Consider the following 23,874-nt stretch of genomic DNA (forward strand, 5'->3'; position numbering starts at 1 on the left):
CTAACCACCTTTCACTGTAACTTTCCACTGCTTACCCCAGTCCTATAAAACTGTCCCACCCCTATCTCCCTTGGCTGACTCTTTTCGGACTCAGCCCACTTGCACCCAAGTGAAATAAACTGCCTTGTTGCTCGCACAAAGCCTGTTGGTGGACGGACGCACTTGACAACCACCAGAAGGAATGATCAAATGCCCAGGAATTTTCTTTTTTTTAAATCATCTTTAATGTATTTTTAATAATTTTTTTGCCTCATTTACCAGATAAATCATCTAAATAAATAGATGCTATACAGTCTCTTACCAATGTCAGTACAAAAATAAAACTGCGCTCTACATCCACTCTGACTCTCCCAGCACACACACACTCGGCAAAGGCATGTGCTTGGAATCAACTCGTGCCCCCGACCCCTCCCAGATACATTCATTTAGTCTGAACAAAGCTCGAAGCTCATTCTGTGCAAAGGAATCGCTCTTGTGCTGAGACCTGGTGGCCGCGGCTGGCCACTTATAAAGCAGAAGCTAAACCACCTCACAGAAGCACAGCGCCTGCCCCCAGAACAAGGGGAGAGGAGGAGCTTGGCAACGAGGTCATCACCCGAACAGCAGTGACAGTCCTGCATTCCAGGCGGCCGTGCCAGGGGTGGGGGTACCTCCTCCGCACCCCCCACCACAAAAGGAAAAGTGCCCACAGGTCTCTACATTCAAAGCGGGTGGGGGCTGGGGGAAAGAAAGGCAGGTGGGCAAATGCTTTCTAAACCCTCCCCCCACCCCCAAGAGTACTGGCCTTTTAAGAGGGCTGCAGGGGTGGAGGTCGCTGTCTGCCTTGCTCTACTGGGCCACTCTGGGCTGGAAGGAGGCCTGCAGGGCCACAGCCATAGGTGACCTCATAGAGGTCACCTGTCCTGGAGGATGGTCCTAATGGCCCACAGCCTTTTCCCCGGGAGCTGGCTCACTACAGCCCATGAGCCACATGGCTGCCCTGAGCTGGGCACCTCAGGCCCACCTGTCCCAGGTCACACCCCTGGAGTTCAGCTCTCCCTGAGCCACGGAGTTCCCCATGGGCCATAAAGGGCTGAGTAAGAGGAAAGATGTGTCCTGCTGCTGCAGACAAAAGCAACTGCAGCACCCACACAGAAAGCCCCGTGAATCCACAGACCCACAGATTGCGCAAATAGTTCTTTGAAAGTGACCAGGAAGCAGGAAAAAGGTCCCATGTCCCCTGGGGGATGGGGAGCGTGACTTCTGCTGGAAGCTGCCAGCCATGTTCCAAAGCCATGGGCCAAAACATTCAATTAGAGACCTCTATCATCTTTACCTCCGCTGGGCACCCCTCTCCTGGAAGAGTTCTCTCTGAACCCCAAGCTTCCCCTTCCCCTCCACAGGGCTCCACAGCTGGAGATGGGTGGTGATTCCTGCCGCTCCTTGTCCAGACCCACCCCACGTATTCCTCTAGATTCCATTCCCTGGGCTGGAGGTGAATCAGGTCATCCTGGAGGGGACTGTCCCCCAATGGAAGCACTGAATTGACCGTGGACAACTAAAGATCGAGAAGGAAGGAAAGAGAGACTCAGGGATCTGGGAAGCCTGTCAACAGAGCACCCCATGCAGAAAGGGCTGCAGGCTGTCTTTGGTTTGGGAACTAGGGAAGAAAGGATCTGGGGAAAGAATCACCCTCTCCTTGCCTCAGTAGACTCTGTGACTTCCTGAGGACACAGAGCAGAGCTGCAGGGAGGGCAGGCAGGTTTCAAAGTCGCCGGCCACACTCCACTCTTGGTGTGTGTTACCCTGACTCTGACAGCCAAGGAAAGACAGGGGAGCCGGCCTTTTCCATGCTCCCCTCGGGCCCCCCAATCTGGCTTTGTCTCCCCTACAGGACTGGAAGAGAGGGAGAAGTCACTCTTCACTGGCAGGGAAGCCACTGGCCCCCAGGACACCTTGTACAAGCCAGAAAACAAGTGCACCTTGCCAGGGGTGGGCTGGGGCAAAGCCTGCCCATCACACAGCACAGCCTGACCTCAGAGAGGCATGGCAGAGGTCCCTCCACAGGAATACAGCTCAGCCCCAGCTGTGGCATTTAGGTTGGATGGGGAGGGGATGCAGAATGGAAGGAGGAAGGGGCTTAGGAGTCAAGGGCTGCCCTGAGAACGTGGTGGGACACTCCCTCCCTCCCTGACTGCCCACACCTGGGCTGGCTGAGTTGGAGGGGAGGGCAGAAAAAGAGGGGAATTGGAAGGGCTGAAAAGTCACCTGAGTCAGAAAGAACAAGAACCCCTCGGGGGAGGAAGGACAGGGTCCAGATGTCTCAAAGCCTGTGATACACCACATAACTTAGCAGATGCCTGCACACCCGCAGCCTGGCCCGGTGCAGCTGAGAAACCACATCTGCATGCCTGGAGCATGAGGTGCCATCGCACCTGTGCCAGGCCCCTGCCCTCCGCCGAAAGCCGCAAGCAGGTAGCAAGGTGCATGCAAGGTGGGGTGAGTGCAGGTGTGGTGGTGAGTTCTTTTGTGCCGTGAATCACCCCACGTTCGCCTGGCCAGGGTTTCTAAACCAGGTTCGCAAGACCCATGTGGACACGTCTGCAGACACACATGCGTTCGTGGGGCACATGGGAACGTACACGCGAAGGGTAATGCGTGCACACCTGTGCAGCCGGGTGTGCGTGAGCGTTTCTGCACAGGCCAGGTGATGAGGGGAGGGCAGAGCTCTCAGCAGAAGGGTCTCAGCGGCGCCTCCTCCCTGGGAAGGATAGAAGCCTCTCTGAAGGGGAAGGGACTCGCTCCAAGTAATCTCAACCCTTCCTCCTGCCCCTTCCTCCCACCCCACTCACTTCTGGTCAAAACCAGCCTCCACAGCGCAGCCTCCACAGCGCACTGCAAAGCCAGAGAGGAGAGTTCCAGGTAAGACCCAATCCAAATTGAAACAAGAAGAAAAGAGGAAAAACCAGCCAACCAGGCTGGGGTGGCCACTCAAGGGAGAGGGTTTGGGCCTTCCAATGCTCCTTTAACTCCCAGAACCAGCTGCTGCGTCACTAGAGGAGAATGATAATGGTGGTGTCCCGGGCAGGCGATCCTGTCCCCATCCTGCCCTGGGGCTGGTACCCCAACCCCCAACTCCCAGAGCAACTCTCTCCATCCCCAGCCTGAGGCCTCGTGGTAAATGTCCCTCAGAGAAAGGGCAGGTGGTGGGAGAGTAGTGGGATCTTCTCCCCTTTTGCTGCTCGGTATTTTTTTAAATAAAATAATTACCCCGCCCCCAACCCATCCCTATCTCTGGAAGTCCCACCCCAAGCCCAAAAGAAAACAGTTTAAGAAGAGTAAAAACGGTGATTCAGAACTTCCCACTGCGGTCTCGGAAGAAGCCCTCAGCCGCCTGGGCCTCGCGGAAGGTGACGGTGATGGAGTTGGCGGTGATATCGGTCACGGTCACCTCACTTGAGGGGAGCGCAGGTGTCCAGGGAGGGGGCCCCTCGGCCAGGTCGGCATCTGCTGCAGCGTGAGACACACAGATGGGGGCAGCGTTGACAAGGTGGGAAGCCATGCAGACCACCCAACCCCACCCCAACTCCAGCTCCTCCTCTCTGCGTCTTCAGTCAGCTCAGGGCCTCACACACGGCTGGACACTTGGGAGGAGGGCACTGGGTGCATCCTCCCCTCCTAGACAAGAGCTCAGCCAGAGCAGGATGACAGGAGGAGCCCTGGGCTAGTGTTGGGCCCTGAGCCCAGACACGACTGTCCCCACAAAGCACTACAGGCCCTCTTTGGACATTGAACCAGCTGGACCTGATGACCCACAGGGCCCTTTCCAGCTCTGAGGGTCTCTGGGCTGGGGCCGCCTTACCCTCCTCTTCAGGGGGCTGCACAGCAGGCTCCCACTCGCCGGCCGCCTGCAGGACGTCTGGGGCCGGTGGCTCCTGCAGGAAGAGCTCCCGTCGATGGCTGTGGCTCTCCAGGTTGGGCCCGCGGGGCGGGAACTTCTTGCGTGAGAGCCGCAGGTACTTGTGGGCCTTTCGGGGCTTGCGGAGCGGGAAGGGCAGGGTGGGCACCAAGGGGCCCTTGTCCACCAGCTCAGGTGCCCCCGCCTTGACCACCCCCTCGGGGCTCCCGCTGCCGAGTGGGCACGTCAGGGAGAAGCAGAGCTTCTCCTTGCCCTTGGCCTTGTGGGAGCTCCGCAGGTCCATGCTGTACAGCCGCTGCGGGGGCAAGCCAGGGCAGCGCGGGTCAGCCCCACCCTCCCACCCGCCACACCTTTGCTCATGCTGTTCCTCCCACCCGGAGTGCCCTTCCCACATCTACCCACTCAACTCCTCCCCATGCCACGGCTGGCCATCACCCCACCCCACCCCAGCCCAGAGAGTGGGCCCGGGCAACTCCAGGCTCTGCCAGCTCAGCCCCGCCTCTGGGTCCCACAGAGCACTCTCATCCCAGCGTTTACTCCTTTGATACCCAGCAGAGAAGCATACAAGAAGGACAAATTGAAAACTGGCCAAGAGAAACAACTCTGGATGCATTAAAGAGTTAGCCTTCATTTTAGGAAAGGCATCTTTGCTTGCCAGAGCACCTCCAAAACTGACACTGCCAGCTCACCTGGGAGAAGGTGCAGGCAGAGGGCAAAGGTGTGCTCTTGGAGTTGCTTGGGGCAAAGCCAGGCCAGCAGCACACACAGCCCCAGATGCCCATGCTACCCAGCCAAAAGGACAGGGCTCCACCTGGCCTGCAGATGCACCCCGACCCCTCCAGGGGGCTCCTGGGCTCTGCAAGCCACCTGATGCAGCCCGCTCTGCTGACTGCCCGCGACACATCTGGAGCTGGAGGGCAAGTCCATCCACCCCTGGAGTTTGTAATTTCGGGATTTATCTTATTTACTTGGGGAGAATTTACATGAATCTACAAAAGATCCATGGTGCCAAGATGTTGGGAGACTCTGGATCACTGGGACAGTACCTTCTCCTGCCACCTGCTACCAGAGGCCAGGAGCTCCCAGGAAGATAGTGCAGCCATCAGATGGGACCTGTGAGGTCAAACACCTCCAAGCTGAGGGAAGAGATGACACACACAGGTCCCACTCACAGTTGTGCCTGCTAACGGCATCACATGTCCCCAGGTGCGGGCTGCTGCAGTGATGGGAGGAGGGCTGAACTGGGAGGGGACTGGGAAAATACTGCAGTGGTTGGGAGGCACGTCCTGTAGGCAGCTGACTCAAAACCCACTCCTCCCAGCGGGCTCACAGGCCATCAGAAGCCCAGTACGGGCCGGGCACAGTGGCTCATGCCTGTAATCCCAACACTTTTAGGAGGCCGAGGCAGCTGGATCACCTGAGGTCAGGAGTTCAAGACCAGCCTGGCCAACATGGCGAAACTCCATCTCTACTAAAAATACAAAAATTAGCTGGGCGTGGTGGCAGGCGCCTGTAATCCCAGCTACTTGGGAGGCTAAGGCAGGACAATCATTTGAACCCAGAAGGCAGAGGTTGCAGTCAGCAGAGATCGTACCACTGTACTCCAGCCTGGGTGACAGAGCGAGACTCTGTCTGGGAAAAAAAAAAAAAAAAAAAAAAAAAAAAGAAGCCCAGTACATTGTACCATTCCGCAAGGCAGGTTCTTCTATGTCCTTGGCAACCTCATCACGAAACAACTACAGCTACTAAAGGGACGCGGGTGCCAACAGTCAGGTCCTGGGTAAGCTACCGGCCTCCCTGGGCCTCAGTTTCTTTCTCAGCGAAACAATGAAGAGACTGTAGGAGCCAGCCTCCGAGGAGGGCCCCAACCACACCCACCTCCTGGAATTCACACCTACGCACAGTCCGTTCCCACACCCAGTGCTATGGTGTGTGACTTCCCAGGCTAGGGCATAAAAGACACTGTGGCTTCTTCCCTGCTCTCTCTCTCGGGTCACCCACTCCGGGAAGCTGGTGGCTGCACTGTAAGACACTCAAGCAGCCCTCTGGAGAGGTCCACATGGTGAGGACCAGTCCCTGTCAACGCCCAGCCCTGACTTGCTGGCATGTGAGCAGCCCCCTCGGAGGCAGATCCCGCAGCCCTGGTTGAGCCTGCAGATGACTGCAGCCCAGCCAACACCCTGAATGCTGCCCAGACTAGAACCACTGAAGAAGCAGCTAGCACACTCCCAAATTCCTGACCCCCAGAAGCCATGGGAAATAATCAGTTTATTGCTTTGAGTTGCCATGTTAGAGGGGAAGAGATAACGAACATACCTGCCCTGTAGGCTTAGTATGTGGATGCAATGTGTTCATCTGTGAGGCACAATGGGCACAGAGCCCGGCACACAGACGTCCGGGAAATGTTACTTTCCTTCCTAGGCTCAATTCACGCCAAACCCAATGGAACATGCCCACTGCATGAAGGGAGGCCCACCCCCTCTGGCGAAAGCCTCCTGGGCTATAATCAGGAGTGGCCAAGGACGCTTGACATGGACCACATACAAGTGGACCAAGAATCCTGACTTTCTGGCTTCCAGTATCCTGCCTGGTGGGTCTTATTACATTAAGGAGAGCGGGTATTCTCTTTATCCCCATTTTACAGGTGAAGAGGCTTACCTACAACCACACACAGGCAGAGCATTCCTTATCTGAAATGCTTGGAACCAGAAGTGTTTCAGACTTCGAATTTTTTTAGGATTTTGGAATATTTGCATTATATTTACCAGCTGAGCATCCCCAATCCAAAAGTCTGAAATTTAGAATGCTCCAACGAGCACTTCCTTTGAACATCATTTTGGTGCTCAAAACGTTTTGGATTCTGGAGCACTTCAGATTTTGCTTTTTTTGGGGGGGCGGGGGACGGAGTTTCACTCTTATCACCTAGGCTGGAGTGCAATGGTGTGATCTTGGCTCCCTGCAACCTCCACCTCCCGGGCTCAAGTGACTCTCCTGTCTCAACCCCCTGAGTAGCTGGGATTACAGGTGCCCGCCACCATCCCCAGCTAATTTTTGTATTTTTAGTAGAGACAGGGTTTCACCATGTTGGCCAGGCTGGTTTTGAACTTCTGACCTCAGGTGATCCACCCTCCTCGGCCTCCCAAAGTGTTGGGATTACAGGCGTGAGGCACCGCACCTGGACGCATTTTGGATTTGGGGTGAGGGAGACTCAACCTGTGACTGCACTGCTCCAAGATCCACTTGCCTGTCACTGCAAAGCACTGAGGTCAGCAAAGGCCCCCAAGACCTACGACGTGGGTACTCCGGGATGCGCAGAGACTTGGGTCCCCAACCAACTGAAGGCTGGAACAGGAGGCCCACTCAAAAATGACACACTTCTAAGGGTCTGACATTCCAAGGCTGTAGTTCTACAATTCTAAGATTCTGTTTCTGGCCGGGCGCGGTGGCTCACACCTGTAATCCCAGCACTTTGGGAGGCCGAGGCAGGCGGATCATGAGGTCAGGAGATCGAGACCATCCTGGCCAACATGGTGAAACCCTGTCTCTACTAAAAATACAAAAACTTAGCCAGGCGTGGTGGTGGGCGCCTGTAGTCCCAGCTACTTGGGAGGCTGAGGCAGGAGAATCGTGTGAACCCGGGAGGTGGAGCTTGCAGTGAGCCAAGATCGTGTGCCACTGCACTCCAGCCTGAGCAACAGAGCGAGACTCTGTCTCACCCAAAAAAAAAAAAAAAAAAAAAAAAAGATTCTGTTTCTTAGATTCTGAAACTCCAGCCTCTCATGTTTCCTCAATTCTAAAGTTTATGTTTCTGAGATTCTCAATGATAATTTTGTGTTTAGGGATTCTGAGCATTGAAAGGCTCAAAGCTTTCAAGGCTTCCTTACAGCAAGATTCTAAGCTTTGAGAATTCTAGGATTCCACTGGCCATATGCCTACTCTCCCTCCCAGGTGGCACCTCCCACCCAGGCTGTCTTCCCTGGGCACCAGCCCCACACACAGGCTTTTCCCAACTCCTCCCACCAAAACCTACCCAAGTGCCCCACCCCACAGTGCCCTGGGTGGTACAGGGGAGGGACGCAGATCAGCTCAATCAGCCAGTGCAAATGCACCAACGGGCAGAGGAGGACTTGGGGTTGGGCAGAGGGAGAAAGGAGGCACAAAGGCAGGCCGGTTACCTGCAGCAGAAGCCGCTTGGGTTTCGGACCTCTCTTCCTATACCCCGATGCTCGGTCTCTCTCCTCCCTGGGGTGCGAAGCAGGTGGCAGAAGAAAAGGAAACACTGGTGACATCTAAGGGAAGGGAAGGCATCCGCTTCGCCCGCCCTCTGCTGTCTGTCAGGGAGGGGACACTCCCCACAGGCCTGCCCACCAATCCTCCCCATTGCCTGGCTGGGGCCATAACAACAGGGTCAGATGTTCAACTCCCAGGGCCAAGGTCTTCCCATCTGACAAACGTGGGGGAAACTGCTGAGGGGGGACTTGCAGCACCTCCAAAAACGGTGGGTCCTTACGGGGCTCCAGGGCCATGTGAGGGCTCTGCTCTACATGCTCCTAAGGACCCCCTAAAAACGTGGCTCAGTTTTTCCTCCTAGGGGAGTGATACAGAAGCCTGTCAATCCAATTTACCTTGAATGTCCCAGGAGAGCTGACGGGAATGGCTAGTCCCTCTGCAAGTAAAGCTCTGCACAGACTCCCCCGCATTTGGGATCTCTGTGAACCTGGGAGAGCAGACCGGCTCCTACCCTGTCTGTCCCATCTTGTCGGGGGACAGGATGAAAACCAGTCTGTTCTGAGTGCCCAGCAGATGCCTTCCCATGTATCAAAAACACACAAAGCACAACTCAGGCCGGGTGCGGTGGCTCACGCCTGTAATCCCAGCAGTTTGGGAGGTTGAGGCGGGTGGATCACTTGAGTTCAGGAGTTTGAGACCAGCCTGGGCAACATGGCAAAACCCCATTTACCAGCCAGGCGCGGTGGCTCATGCCTGTAATCCCAGCACTTTGGGAGGCCAAGGCAGGCAGATCACGAAGTCAGGAGATCGAGACCATCCTGGCTAACACAGTGAAACCCTGTCTCTACTAAAAATACAAAAAAATTAACCAGGCGTGGTGGAGGGCACCTGTAGTCCCAGCTACTCGGGAGGCTGAGGCAGGAGAATGGCATGAACCCAGAAGGCGGAGCTTGCAGTGAGCCAAGATCACTCCACTGCACTCCAGAGCCTGGGCGACAGAGCAAGACTCCATTTCCAGAAAAAAAAAAAAAAAAAAGAAAGAAAGAAAAAGAAAAAGAAAAAACAAGCAAACAAAAAACCCCATTTACCAAAAATACAAAAATTAGCCGGGCACGGTGGCATACACCTGTGGTCCCAACTATTCAGGAGGCTGAGGCAGGAGAATTGCTTGAGCCTGGGAGGCAGAGGTTGCAGTAAGCCAAGATCGCACCACTGCACTCCAGCCTGGGAGACAGGGTGAGACCATGTCTCAAAAAAACAAACAAAAAAAAAGCACGACTTGACAATGCCACGAAGCTACACATGACACACAAGACAACACAACCAGAGACTCCAAACAACCGCTGAAAGTAATGGGGAGATTCAGTCATTTCTTCCTGCCTCCCATTTCAGTTCTTTCCATCCACATTCTCTGCAGCCCCCAGTACAGACGCCATGTGGACAACAGAAACAATGTGCAGGCCTCGTGTGACCTCGGGCCAGGCTCTTCCTCTGAGCTTAGCACACACCAATGAACCCCATGGCATCTACTGCAAATGTCTGACCATCCACTGAGCATCCATCCCCAGCAGGACACCAACGGACCAAAGGGAAAGGGCCCCTGGCGGAGGACTAGAATCCGGGCCTTTGATACCTGCCCACTGCTCTCCTTACCACGCTCCACGGGATTCCCAAGTGTCGCACCCTGTTGGACCAAGGCCCCACCACACACCTGGGAGGCAGAAAGAAACCCTGGGATGGGGACGCCCTGATTTTAAAAGGAAAGAACAATAAAATTTGTCTTTTGAATCCATGGCAGGAAATCTCCTGGAGAAGGAGCCAGAAGAACCCAGCAGCAAGGGGCAGCGGAAAAGCCCCCACCTGGAGGTGGCAGCCCTGGACAGGTCCTTGTTCTGAGGCTCCAGGTAAGCGCCTCAGTTTCTTACTCTGTCAAACAAAACCCTCATTCCTGCCTCAGGAGGTTGCCATAGGGGCCAAACACAAATGATTTTGTGAAATGGTCCCAGGCTGCACAAGGCAGGTGGGCTGGGAGAGGCAGGGTACCTGGGCTGCCTGCTGGTGGGGAGGGTGGCCAGAGAGGGCACACGGAACTGTTAGGGCGTACTCAGCATCCCTGAGGGGCACTGGCAGAGGTGGGAGACTGACTTTGCCTGGGCCACTTGGACAGGAGGTGGCAGGAGGACAGGCCAGAACTCAGAAATCCCAGCCCCAAAGCCCACGCTCCTGCCCAGCCTTCCTTGAGCTTCGTCAGACACTCCTTCCTGCCCTAAGAGGTCCTCTAGAGACACCGTCTCTGATCTGTCACCCCCACACAACTGGCAATGCCGCCTCCTGGCACACAGGGCATCTTTGTGAAGCATTTTAACATTCTTCACTGGAACAGAAACCCCTTACGGCCCCTCTGAGGTTTCACCCTGGGAAATCGGTGTGTTCCTCAGGGTGGCCCATTTTACAGCAGAGAGACTGAGGCCCGGGTGGGTAAAGGAAGTGACCAAGATCACCCAACAACAGGAAAGGGCCCCAGGGTCCTCAGCTGCCCTGGGAATCAGTGCCCACCACTTTCACCCAGCTGCAGGCCAGGCTGGCCTGCCCCATCGGACACCCCCACCCTGCCCCAACAACCCCTGCCAAGCCAGCAGCAGGCTCCTGGGAAGCCTCTGAGCCGGCCCTAAGCCCCACCCGGCGGTGCCGAGGACACCGTACTTCTCCTCGTAGGCCATGACGAGGCGGGGGTCCAAGATGTGCTCTTCTGGCTCCCACGTGCTGTACCTGGGGAGAGGAATGAAAGGTCAGAGTTGGGGCTGGGTGCAGTGGCTCACGCCTGTAATCTCAGCACTTTGGGAGGCCGAGGCGGTCGGATCACCTGAGGTCAGGAGTTCAAGACCAGCCTGGCCAACATGGCAAAACGCCATCTCTACTAAAAATACAAAAATTAGCCGGGCATGGTGGTGCATGCCTGTAATCCCAGCTACTCAGGAGGCTGAGACAGGAGAATTGCTTGAACCCAAGAGGCGGAGGTTGCAGTGAGCCAAGATGGTGCCATTGCACTCCAGCCTGGGTGACACAGTGAGACTCTGTTTCAAAAAAAAAAAAAAGGTCAGAGCCATCGCTTCTACCGGGCAGGGGCACCAGCAGAGGCCACTGCTGCTGACTCAGGGCCCACTGCAAGTGTGCCTTCACCCTGTCCTGGTAAGGTGTCATTGTCACCTACTTCAAGGACAGACCCAGCCTGGGCCTCCTGAGGGCTCCAGCGTTCATATCACTCTACAATGTGACGGAGTCCAACTCCTTGCTAGACTCCATGACCACTAGAGACCCTCGGGTGCCAGGAGAGAGGGTGCCAGTAAGCCCCAGGACACCCTTCCCACACCAGGAAAGAGAGGGTGAAAAGGAGCCAGGGCTCTGGGGACACGCTCACGGCCTGGGTTCAAGTCCGGCTCTGCCCCTAGCTAGCTGTGCGACCTTGAGCAACTTCCTGAACAGCTCTGTGCCTCAATGTCCCCATCTGTAAAGGACTCTTGTGCTGATGAGATGTGTCTTCCAAGTGTTTAGAGGGTGTTACAAGAGTAACAGCGTGCCTGATGTGTCATCAGTGCACTGTGTTTGCTGCTGTTGCTGTTCCTCCCCGCCCTCCAAACTCCAGCCCCATCCCCAGCATAGTCTCCCTCTTCAGTGCACCCCACCCAGGCCACAGCCAGGTCTGAAGTTCCCTTGTCTCTGGGCCTGGCACACAGCAGGTATTTGGTAAATGTCTAGTGGCTGAATGGTTCAGCAGGCCTAGCGCAGGCCCCCTGGGTAATGCTACAGGAGATCTTCTACCCTCGCCACCCAGCCAGGGAGCACCCTCCTGCTGGGGCAGACCCTGTGATGTCAGCGCAGTGGCTCCAGAGCTCACCTATCTGTGGAACCACCGTGGTGACACCCACCACACCCTCGTTCCACTAGCACTCCTGTTTACTTCGTATCTGCCTTTAGAGCAGCTTTTTTGGTTTAAATTATTTTAAAAGCAAACTATGACTTCCATAAATGGAAAAACCAGTATCACTCACCATCGACGCAAACATAAAAACTTTTCCATTAAAAACAATATATGTACAGTCAAGTGCCAAATAACGTTTCTGTCCATGACGGCCTGCACATGTGATGGTGGACCCATAAAATTACAACGGAACTGAAAAATTCCTGTCATCTAGTGACGTCTTGATGATCCTGAACCTGTGTAGGCCTAGGCCAATGTGTGTGTTTGTGTCTTAGGTTTTAAAAACAAAGCTTTAAAGCCAGTGTCTTAGGTTTTAAAAATAAAGCTTTAAGGCTGGGCATAGTGGCTCACACCTGTAATTCCAGCACTTTGGGTGGCCAGATCACTTGAGGTCAGGAGTTTGAGACCAGCCTGGCCAACATGGAGAAACCCCGTCTCTACTAAAAATACAAAAATTAGCCAGACATGCTGGCGGGCGCCTGTAATCCCAGCTACTCAGGAGGCTGAGGTGAGAGAATTGCTTGAACCTGGGAGGCAGAGGTTGCAGTGAGCCGAGATCGTACCACTGCACTCCAGCCTGGGCGGCAGAGCAAGACTCCAGCTCAAAAACAATGAAAATAAAAATATAAATTTTTTTTTTAAATTAAAAAAAACTTTAAAAGTAAAAGAAATTAAACTTTTTTTTAAATAGAAGAAAGCTTATAGAATATAAAACAAATATTTTGTACAGCCATACATGTTTATGTTTTAAGCTAAGTGTTACTACAAAAAGAGACAAAAAGTTTTAAACAGTTAAGTTTATAAAGTAAGAAAGTTACTATAAGCTCAGGTTAATTTATTATTGAAGAAAAATATTTCTGTATAAATTAGTGTAACCTAAGTGTTCAATGTGAAAAATATTTTTGCATAAGTTAGTGTAGCATAAGTGTACAATGTTTACAATAGACCAGGTCTTCACATTCCACTCATCGACAGTGAGTGACATGTGTCTGGGTGACAGAGCAACTTCCAGCCCCGCAAGCTCTGTGCCTGGGAAGTGCTCTAGAAGGTGTCCCAAGTATTATCTTTTACACTGTATTCTTACTGCACTTTTTCTACGTTTGAATGTATTCAGTAGTCACATGCTGTGCATGCTTGTAGCCTAGGAGCAGCAGACTCTATTACACAGCCCAGGCGTGCAGTGGGTTGTACCATCTAGGCGTGGCTAAGGTCACTCTGATGTTCGTACAATGAAATCACCTAACAACGCATTTCTCAAAATGTATCCTTGTCATTAACTGACGTGTGACTGTGTATAAAATATATACAGACAAAAGCAAAGCGATGCCCTATGGTCCTGGCCAGAGGCTCTGCTAGGTAAGACGGAATGCACTAGGTGTTAGCGAGAGGTTAAAAGGCAGAGAGAGCCTGGGAGAGCCCCTGCCCTGCCGCCTCCCAGTCCCTAGAGCTGAGGCCTCTACCTATCGCTATCCCGGGAACCTTACGCTATCCCGGGAACCACCTAACGCTAGTTCAGTCCCAAAATGCTCCCCAACGACAGAATGCTCGCCTCCTTGCTTCCTCTAACACTCTGGCACACCCACTTAGTGTCGGACCTCTGTGGGCTCGCAGTGAAGCCCTGAGCCTGGGCTGCCCCTTCCCATGTGCCCCCTGCCAGCCGGCCCTCCCTCCCTTTGGGTGCCCCATCCCTCCAGTCAACTCCTAGCAGACCCTTAAGAGTCAGGTATTTGTAGCCTTCCCTGACATCCCTCCCAGGATGTCCCACTGCCAGCAGGACGAGCCTGCCCCTCCTCCGCCCTCTTTACAGCTATACCTAGCCTTGACCATAATCACTAATGGACCAGGAAACACTCTGGCCGGCAGAGCCCCCGCAAAGTGGCCCGCTCAGGCCCGCCCGGGGCTCTGGGAAGGGCTGGGGAGCCCCTGCAGAATGCCGAAAGCGAAACTACAGCAGAAGCCACCAGAGGCTGGCAGACACTCTAACCCTTCCTCCCCCCGGAAAAGGCTGAATCTCCTCAGCTCTAACTGGTAGGAAGGGGAATTTCGTGCTCCTCTCTCTACAGCGTGCTCCTCCGCACCGCCCTGCCCATTGCTTGCTGATGTCCCTGCTGTGTGGATCCTGGCAGGTCCCAACCCTTCTCTGAACTTCAGTTTCCTCATCTCAAGAATAATGACCACTACAGTAACAGCAGGTGTGCGGCCGGGACCGCCAGGACCGCACCCATCCTCAAAAGGCGCTGGCGAGGTAGGTGCTTAGTTCTTACCCCCATTTTACAGATGGAGAAACTGAGACACGGAGGTTGGGCAGCCAGCCCAGCGTCACTGAGCCAGTCAGTGGCCGGCCCGTGTTGGCTCTCGGCCACACTCCGCCTTCAGGCTCCTCCCAGGCCACCGCGTTTGGGATCCCCGACTGTGCAGCCCGCGGGAGGGGGCGTCGCCCGCCCCCGGTCCTCAGTGTCCGACCGCAGGGCGCGGCGCACAGCGGGCGCCCCGAAAGGCTCGGCTGGATGAAGAAGGGGTGGTTGCCGGCCCGGGCAGCTGGGTCTGAGATAACAGGGTCGCACTTGGCTGCCGAGTGCAGCCCCAAGTTGGGAGCAGGGACGGCACCAGCGTCTTAACTGCTTAGACCCAGCCGGTAAGGGGGACGCCGCGCCGCGCCGCGCCGCACCGCGCCCTCCGCAGCGCAGGAGCCCAGAGGCGCCGAGGGGAACGCGCTTCCGAAGAGCCGGGCGCTGGCAACCCAGGAGCGCGCCACTAGCGTGGGCGCCGCGGATCTAAGGGATTAGACCCCACGATCATCAGAGACCCTCGGGTGCCTGGAGGAAAGTGGGCTCCCGCAAGCCCCAGGACACCCTTCCCACACCAGGGGAGGGAGAGTGGAAAGGAGCCAGGGCTCTGGGGACACGCTCGTTGCCTGGGCTGCGCGGACCGCGGCGTAGACACCGGGGAACTGCGGGGGTCTGCATTGGGCTCGCGGCGCCGGCGGGGCGGGAACCGATCACCCCGTGGGAGGGGGCGGAGCGCCAGGCCCCGCCCCCGCCGGCGGCGGCCGCGCGCACGCACGGGGAGGGGCGCGCGCCGGGACTACCGGCAAACCCAGGGGGCAGGGGCGGGGACAGTGACGGCGCGCGCCGGCTCCGAGATAAACACGGCCACGTGACCTCCCCGCCCCGCCCCACGGCCGGGTAAACAAGCCCCGGCCACCCAGCCAGAGCCGCGCCGCGCAGGGCTTGCCCTGCTGCGGTGAGGGCACGGAGTGGAAAGGGGCGCAGCGGGTGCAGGACCCCCGCCCCCCGCCGGCCTTTCCCGGGGGGCCGGGGGAAGCGGGGTTTGGAGGCGCTGCTGAGCTGTGACGCAGGCGGCCTTGGGGCAGGTGGAACCACCCGGAACCCCGCAGAGCCAGGCCAACCCCCAGCCCCAGTCCCCACTCCGATTTAAAGCTGCTGCACAGGAGAAACAGCACGGGCTCTGGTCCAGACTGCGGGGTGCGGCCTGGTTCAGGAGACGCCACCGCTCTGGGGCCTCATCCTAAAGTGGGCCCACCAGTAACCCCAGTCGTATAGGGCTGTTGTGAAGATTAGATGTGTTAAGCCACGGAAAGCATTTCGAGCAGTGTGGTACACAGTGAAGGCAAATAAGCCTGAGTTAAATCAATGAAGAGCCGAGCCCAGGGAGCTTAAAAGTCTGCGGCTCCCAACTCCAGTCTCCCCAGCCTGGGTGGAGACAGCTCCCACTCTGCCCCGGCAGGGTGTTAATGAATCTTGTCTTGTCTCAGGCAATCTTCAGCAGGGCCCTGTGAGGTTAGGGCCTCGTTTTTATAGGTGGGGAAAGTGAGGCACAGAGAGGTTGAGGGCTTTGCCTTGGGTCACACAGCTGTAAATCTTCAGAGGCGGAAAGCCTCAGCACTTCTCATTGAACTGGCCAAAAGGCCAGCAGGCAAGAGTCCTAGTCACCTCTAGTGGAGCTGCCTGTGTATCAGGCAGCCCGTAGTTCACATCTTCCCAGCTCTATGACCCTGGGCAAGGCCTCATTTGCTGTAGGCTTCTGTCTCTCCATCTGTAAAATGGGTTGCTATGAGTGGTTCAATGAGTCAACGCCTGATTCATAATAGGGGCTTATTAATTGACAGCCTGGCCATGGCTGTGACCACTGACATCATTCCTAAAACTCCATAGAGCCACTCCTTCCAAAACGACGGAGAACCATTCACAAGTGGGGAAGAGAGGAAGGCATTCTGGAAAGGGGAACAGCAGGGCCCTGGACAGGCTGAAATGTTATCTGAAGGCCTCAGGCACAGCTGGTACCTGTACCTGACAATGTCACATTCCCTGTCCCGGGCCCCGAGCCCCTCCCTGTGCCATTTGCTGTGCTTTCCAGAAGAAGCAAGAGAGCCCCTCTGCCACACTTGTTTGCTGGGGAGATAAAACAGGCAAGGCATGTAGTGGCTTAGCCTGGGCCTGGCACAAAGTGTCCACTTTTTTTTTTTTGTGGGGGGGACGGAGTCTCACTGTGTTGCCCAGGCTGGAGTGCAGTGGCACGATTCTCCTGTCTCAGCCTCCCAAGTAGCTGGGATTACAGGCGCACATCACCATGCCTGGCTAATTTTTTATGCTTTTGGTAGAGACGGGGTTTTTGCCATGTTGGCCAGGCTGGTCTGGAACTCCTGACCTCAAGTGATCCGCCCACCTCAGTCTCCCAAAATGCTAGGATTACAGGCATGAACCACCATGCCCATCCCAGAGCGTCCACTGAAATCATGGTTCCTGTTACTGTTACTGAGAAGAATGTAAATCTCCCCACCTAGAGGGCAGATGCTGAGCAGGAGAATGACTACCCCCACCCAGGCTGGCACGGCCCAGCCAAGGCTCCCAGGCCTGGAGGACACAGCCTGCCTAACTCCCCACCCCCCACCCTCTTTCTCAGCTTTTTCTCCGAGCAAGGCCCCCCCGAGGAGGGGAAGACAGAGCTGTCTCCCCTGCTTCTCCCCAGAGTGAACCTCTGTTTCCCCCACGTGAGCAGCCGCCCCTGCCTCACACCCAGACCGCAGTGGCGCCGTGGAGGGCATGAAGTGGGCACCACAATGCATGGGGTTGGCAGTTATATGTTTTTAAGGACCAACCCTCTCTGGACCTCAGTTTCCCCATCTGAAAAATGAGAGGACTGGCCTAAATGATTTCTAAGGATACTTTGAGCTCCTGAGAAGAATGGAATCCCTTAGGTCCCTTTCCTGACTGGGGAAAACAAAAAGAACAGCTAGGCTATCTATCTAACTTAGTCTCAAAACCAAATGTTTACTAAAGCACTTGGACTGGGAACACGCATTTGCTAACTTACACCCACCCTCCCACCCTCACAGCAGCCTGCAAAGGAGGCTTCACTATCTCAACTCGAAGGTGAGGAAGCAGAGACCCAGCCATGGTGGGCCCCTGTCCCAGGGCTCATGGCTGTCAGGTGGGCAGCCAGGCCTAGAACCCAGGACCAAAGTGGAGGGGGGTGAGAAGAGGCAGCCATGAGGGCCCATCTGGCGGCCTCAGCATGTTAAGAAACAAATGGGTCTCCAGGCTAGGGGCACAGCGCAACAGAAGTATCGAGGGCCTCTGCTCTGGGAGCCTCCTTCCTTCCCTCCTGACCAGCTGCAGTGGGCAGACGGATTCACATCCAGGATCAATCGAAGTGGGGGAAGGAACTTTTCATTCATAATGGCCTCTGTTTACAGAAGAGAATCTTCCAAAGAGTGGAGTCTCAGAGGAAGAAAAATACCCAATAGTGTCCTGAAGGCTAACAGTTGGTGGCCACAGCTTCCCAGTGCGAAGCGAGAGAGGCAGGGGTGTGCGCGCCCAGGGAGGCGGTGCTCCTGCTGCCCACTCTGGGCATCGTCACTCCCTGTACTGCCCCCTTCACTCAGGCTGGAAGCCCACCTTCTAGCAGGCGGGTGCGGCGGGCGGGGGGAGGGATTCTCCTTCAGCTCTCAGAGTATTTGGGAAGGGAGAACAGAAGCGGGGGTTGGTGTGAGGGGTGGAGTGTATTCTCTGCCTGCCAGCTCCCAACCCCACGTCATCAGGATATCCACAGGTCACCCAGAACATGTGCCCAGGCCTTTCATCCCACAGGGCCACCAAGCCTGTGAGACGAGTGCAGGGCCTCGGCTTCTGAACCCATTTTGCAGAGAGGGAAGCTGAGGCACCGTGGGCTGTCTTCCTCTCTGCTGTCTCTCACCACCGTCACCTCAGAATGCCCACAGGACCCGATACCAGGTCAGCCCCCACCAGCACAGCAGAAAGTCCCTGCCCCACAGCAGCAGCTCTGGGCAGAGGGGGTTTCCAGGAGTCAGTCTCCGGGAGGTGGGGCAGGGGGTGGGGCACCCACAGACCAATGGGGAGGCCCCACGACTAGCTCATTCCCTCCCCCTCCCAACAACTCCCTGCTGGAGGGCATTGGTGGGTTCCTGATGGGGCCTCAGCAGGAGAGGTGGAGAAGCTGGGAGGTCTTAGATGCAGCTCCCTGCCTCCCAACTCTGAGATGGGAGGCTGGGAAGGAACAGAGGAGACACCTGAAAAGGAGAAGGCCTAGTTCAAGTCCCAACTCTGCCTCCACTTGCTGTGTGACCTAAGGCAAGCTGCTTACCCTCTCTGAGCCTGTTTCCTCACCTTGAGAGAGCCTGATCACACCTACCTTACAAAGCTGTATGGGAACCTGCTCTGCAGACTGGAAAGTGCCGTCCAGAGGCAAGGGGGATTCAGTCTCTGCCCCTGGCCACACAGCACTGAGGACTCATGCAGCACTGTGCTTAAAGCGTCTGGGGGCCCCTCCTCCTGTCCAGCAGCCATCTCCAGTAGCCGGGATGCTGGGCCTTCACCTCCCAGTTGCCAAGAAAAGCCACAGGGAGGGGGAGGAGGGAGAGCAGAAGCTCCAACCAGCAAAGGAGCTCAACACTCAGGAGAGCAGGGTGAGAAGAGAAGCTGGAGACCCACCTTGACCCTTCTGTGGTCCAAGGGGAAACTGAGGCCCAGAGAAGATGATGATTAAATCAAGGTCAGCTGTCTAGTTACAACAGTAGCTGGAGCTAAAAGCTAGGCAGGGGAGGGGGCAAAAGGCAGGTGGAGGAATGCACGGGTTGGTAGGCAGACAGACAGACACACACACATGAAGGAGCTTACTTTGGGGGCCATCCTTTCCACTTCACCAGATACTCGACTTTACCCTGAGAAGAGAGAGAAGCAGATACAGTGAGTCTCGTGGTTGCCCCTACAGCCACTCGGAAGGACAGTTAAGGCCCAAAGGAGCCCAACTCCAAATCCCATCTGCAGACAGGTGTCTCCCCAACACACAAACACAATCCAGGGACTGTCCACCAGATCCTCGCCAACCCATATAACCGTGACTGCTGCATGACCACCCCATACTGCCCTCCCTAGGACAGCACAGGAGTGCATCTGGCTCCAACCGCCTCTGAGGCTCCTGAGGCCCAAGCCCAGGGCTCATGTCACACATTGGGAGCTGAGACTGCATGGAGGTGTGCGTGCGTGGCCAAAGACCCACAGTGTCTAGAGCCCCAGTGCACAGGTGGGAACACTTACTTTCTTTTTTAGATTGGAAGAGTCTCCAAATACGAAAACATTCCTCTCTGGGGTAGTCCCCACGCTCCGCCCCCATCTGCTGAGTCTCCTCTCAGTCTCTGAGTGGCTGCCTCTGGCTCAGAGGTAATGGGCCAGTGACTTGAGGACTCTCAACTCAAAAGACCCTGGCAGGACCCCATGGAAGACTGGCAAAGTCTCTACCTTCAGAAGGGGTGGTCAGCCCTGTGGTTGTTAGAAAGTAGAGCCAGGCCCCTCCCTTCCTCACAGGCTTTAAAAGTTTACAGTTACGGTGGCTCAAGCCTGTCATCCCAACACTTTGGAAGGCTGAGGCTGGAAGATCGCTTGAGCCCAGGAAGGAGTTTGAGACAAGCCTGGGCAATATGGTGAGACCCCCGTCTCTGAAAAAAGGAAATTAGTCAGGCATGGTGGCACTTGTCTGTGGTGCCAGCTACACAGGAGGCTGAGGCAGGAGGATCGTTTGAGCCGGGGAGGTTGAGGCTGCAGTGAGCCATGTTCATGCCACTGCACTGCCGCCTGGGTGACAGAGTGAGGCCTTGGTGCCAAGAAAAAAAAAAGTTTACAGTCCAACCCCATTGTGAGTGAAGCCCCTGCACGCCAGAACTTTAACACCAAAATATGATACCTCCTCATAGAGGCTTTCCCTGATGACCCTCTCCATGCTGTCTCCACTGGCACCTTGCAGTTCTATTTCTGCAGAGCACACAGCTCCATCTGAAGGCATCTGTCTGTGTCTCCTCATTCACTGTGTGCCGCCTCTGCAGAATGCCAGCTCCCTGAGGGAAGGGATGGATCCCTGGGGCTTAGACTGGTGCCTGGTACCTGACAGATCCTCAATAAATATTTTGAGTGACTGGCCCAAGGAATGATGATCTCGCCCTCTTGTGCTACCCTGCGGGCTCCATCGTAGAGGGAGTTAGTGCTGTGCCTGCTTCAGGCTACACAGCACGAAAAGCACTGAGCTTTGTGGAATAAATTAATTCTCTTTTAAGTGGAGGAAACCCTAGGAAAAAGGAGAAGGAGGAGGAATAGCTGCCTCAATCAGAAGAGTAAAACCCCAAGCGGAGCTGGAGGAAGAAAAGATGCTCCTGATCACCTTGATCTTCACCCTTGGCCCAAGATGCCAGGACTGAGTTTTCTCTATGGAGAAAGAAGATGGGCTGCCAATCAGCCCAGTTGAGCTCCTGCTCTACCTCTCTCTCTAACTCGCTCGGTGACCTTGAGCAGGTCACTTCCTCTGCCTGGGCCTCAGTTTTTGTCTCTGTTAAATGGGAGGAGGTGACCCCCTAAGGCCCCTCCCAGTCCGCCTGGAGCCTCCCAAAGGGCTGCAGGGAGGAGGAGACAAAGGAAGGACAGTAGTGAATACCAGGAAAGGAACTTCTCCCTCCCCAAGGATTTCCCCAGCCTTAGGCGAGCCCCCTCGCCAAACAAGTGCACGGGAGGTGTAGACGCCAGGCCGGGACAAAGTCCAGCCCCAAAGTGTGGGGTTCTGAAACCAGCAGAACAGACACCTCCTTAAATTGCAGGGTGTATGTTTTGAAGAAGGCAGATGGGGTAGGAGACTAGGGGATGCCCCAGTGCAGGGGGCGGGCTTCAGAGCCCTGGCCTGGGCTACGAGTTGAGGTGGGGGTGGGGGCGGGGAATAGGGATGTGCTCGGGTGGGGGTAGAGGGGGTGGGATCGGAAAAGGCCAAAGTCCAGCAGGAAAACTTCAGAGGCCAGAGGAGACTTTTCCAAAGCTCCACTTACAACTTGAAAGGATTTGGTGCCAAGCGTCCAGAGTCCCGAGTTCAAGACCAAGCTCTGACGCTAACGCGCTAGGCAAGTCCTTTCAACTTGGGTCTCAGTCTCCCCATATTTACAATAAAAGGGGAGCGAGGTGGGATGGCGCTCAGGATCCCTACGTCCGATCCTAATCTCCAGCTCAGGCAGGCTCGGCCGCCACTAGCATCCTGGAGCGACAACTTTTGTTCTACTCGCCCTACACGGTGGCAGGGAAACTGAGGCACGGGCTGGGGAGACGGGCCCAGCAGCGCAGGGCTGCCGGGACCCCCGCGCCCCGCTTTCCCCTCAGCCCCAGCGTGGAGGGAGCGGTGCTGGGGACGGGAGGGACCCCACTGGGGTCCTGGGAGCCGCCCCCGGGCAGCCTCACCTTCCGCACGCGCTTCTTCCGGATGCTCTCCACGGCGAACACCTGCTCGCCGATGGCTGACAGCTCCATGCGGGGCGGCGGGCGAGCGGGCCCGGGGCCGGGCCGGGCCGGGGGCGGAGCTGCGGGGCCGCGGCTGCGGCGCGCGATGCTGGGGCTGGCGGGGTCCCCGTCACCCTCGTCCGGGCGCGCACGCGCACGCGCACGCGCGCACACCCCCTCGCGCTCCCTCACGCCGCCGACGTTCCATTTTTGAACCTGCGCAACGTTTTCCTCGGCGCCAGCGAGCGAGCGCGCGCAAGGAGGGGGCGGGGCGGGAGCGCGCGGACCGGCCGCGGGCTCGGCTCGCGCCCTGAGGGTCAGCTCCGCCCCCGATCCCCGCCCCCGTCGGAGCCCCGCCCCCCGGGATCCGCCCTCCCGGGTTGCGATTGGGCCGCGGGCCGCGAGCCGCGAGCGCGGCCGTGGGACTTATTTGGCTCGGTCCCGGGCTGGGGCGGGGCGGAGGCTCGCGCGCCCCGTCTCGCTGTGACGCCGGGGCGGGACGTGATCCTTAATACCCAGGCGGGCGCCTCACAGCCTCTCGGTGACTGCCAGGGGCCGAAGTGACAGGGCCCAGTGGAGCCGACGACAAAGTCGAGGCTCAGAGCGGGGAGGCCGTTTGCTCACCTCCCGCAGCGGAGGAGACTGGGCCCGAGGCGCAGCCCCTCGAGTTGCAGGAGAGCCGGGACCCGAAAGACTTCCCACCGTGTCCGGACGTCGCAGGGCCGAGGTCTCCCTAATCCGGCTTTCGCCGCGGCGCAGTTTGGCCAGTGTCTCCACGTCTGTCCACCCACCCCTCCATCCGCCCTTCCATTTGTCCATCCACCCGACCCTCGGTGGTCGGTTTCCAGACGCACGGGTCAGACGCGGGCGCTGCCTCGAGGGCTCCCGGGCCGGGCCCTCGTTCGCGGCAGGAGCGGCCGCAGTGGAGCTGAGGTCACCCGGGGACGGATTTTGCCGCCGCGCTGCCCCAGCCTTCCCCAGCCCCGAGTGTCCTGGGCGCTCGGTGCGTAGTGGGGGCTTGGTCATTTGTGGCACGAGACGAACTCTTGATTCCCCACCCCCCTTCCTTTTTTGCTAAAGCGCCTCCATTCCTCGCTGGGAGCCCGGAGTCGTCCCTGCTTCTTCCTGCACTGATCCCAACTCCTGTCGCTCCGGCCTCCCCTCGGGGACTCGGGTCTGCCTGCCCTCACCGCACCCACCGCCCAGGTTCGCCCCGTCTTTTCTCTGGACCGCAGCAGAGACCTCGCGGAGCTGCCCTCCCTCCGATCTCAGCCACACAGTGCCAGAGTGTGCTTCTAAAATGCAGATCTGACGGGGTCACCCTGTGCTTAAAAATTTTCCTCCCTATTTCCCTCAGAATAAAATCCAACACCTCTTTCTGGCACATAGAAAAAGAGAATAATAGATTCACACCTGACTTTTCATCAAGAGCAACGGAAGCCAGAAAGAAAATAACCATCATCTTAGAATTATATATTCAGTGAAAATGTATTTCAAGAATTATGTACCCAGTATGAGGCACATGTATCCAGAACGTAGGTGAAATCATAGCTCTTACAAATACAAAAACATAAGAGTTTGCCACTGGCAGATCCTCCGGAGGGAGATTCCAAAGCGGGAACTTCAGGCAGGAGGAAGATGATCCCAGACAGAAGTCTGATGCAACTGGGAATAAAGAAAAATGAAGAACATTGATAGTGTGAAACAGTAACAGTGTCTTCTGGATAAAAACATTTAAAATACACAACAGTGGTGGCATATACTTGGGTGAGTATATGCCCATATACTTGGGTGAGTATATGCCATACTTCTATGATCCTTATATTCTTCAGTGTTCTAAGATTCTTATATTCTTCAGGAGGAAGGTGAAGATAGATATCAAATACACTTTGACGAATTTAAGAATCCTGATTGTCATTACTGGGATAAACACTGTAGGACTGGAAATGCAGTGTATAGTTATCCGAATTATTGGAGGAGGA

General features: G+C 56.2%; 1 protein-coding gene across 6 annotated transcripts; it reads right to left on the reverse strand.

The window, feature by feature from the left end:
* Positions 1-200: 200 nt before the first annotated feature.
* Positions 201-22,161, reverse strand: CBX7 (chromobox 7). 6 transcript variants are annotated; one of them, XM_063723089.1, is made up of 6 exons: positions 21,854-22,161; positions 19,265-19,308; positions 10,808-10,897; positions 8,074-8,140; positions 3,842-4,193; positions 201-3,486 (listed from the first exon to the last, which is right to left on the reverse strand). In XM_063723089.1, exons 1-6 carry the CDS (start codon positions 21,920-21,922, stop codon positions 3,332-3,334), a joined length of 777 nt encoding a protein of 258 aa, XP_063579159.1. In that variant the 5' UTR covers positions 21,923-22,161; the 3' UTR covers positions 201-3,331. The 6 variants fall into 6 exon arrangements, with proteins under 6 accessions (XP_063579159.1, XP_063579162.1, XP_063579160.1 ...); XM_063723092.1 differs by having other exon boundaries at positions 201-3,489; positions 3,842-3,914; positions 10,832-10,897; positions 21,854-22,159; XM_063723090.1 differs by having other exon boundaries at positions 10,832-10,897; positions 21,854-22,159.
* Positions 22,162-23,874: the final 1,713 nt, after the last annotated feature.

This window comes from Pongo abelii, chromosome 23 (genome assembly GCF_028885655.2).
Source record: "Pongo abelii isolate AG06213 chromosome 23, NHGRI_mPonAbe1-v2.0_pri, whole genome shotgun sequence".
Classification (NCBI taxonomy): Eukaryota; Metazoa; Chordata; class Mammalia; order Primates; family Hominidae; genus Pongo; species Pongo abelii.

Bases quoted from the DNA above. Each gene is read 5' to 3' on its own strand.
- CBX7 (XM_063723088.1), bottom strand. From the start codon at position 21,922: ATGGAGCTGTCAGCCATCGGCGAGCAGGTGTTCGCCGTGGAGAGCATC. The intron at 8,141-10,807 runs GTGGGGCTTAGG...TTCGCACCCCAG, and splicing joins GGTGTCCTCGGCACCGCCGG to GGAGGAGAGAGACCGAGCAT. The intron at 4,194-8,073 runs GTAACCGGCCTG...TTGCCCCCGCAG, and splicing joins CCAAGCGGCTTCTGCTGCAG to CGGCTGTACAGCATGGACCT.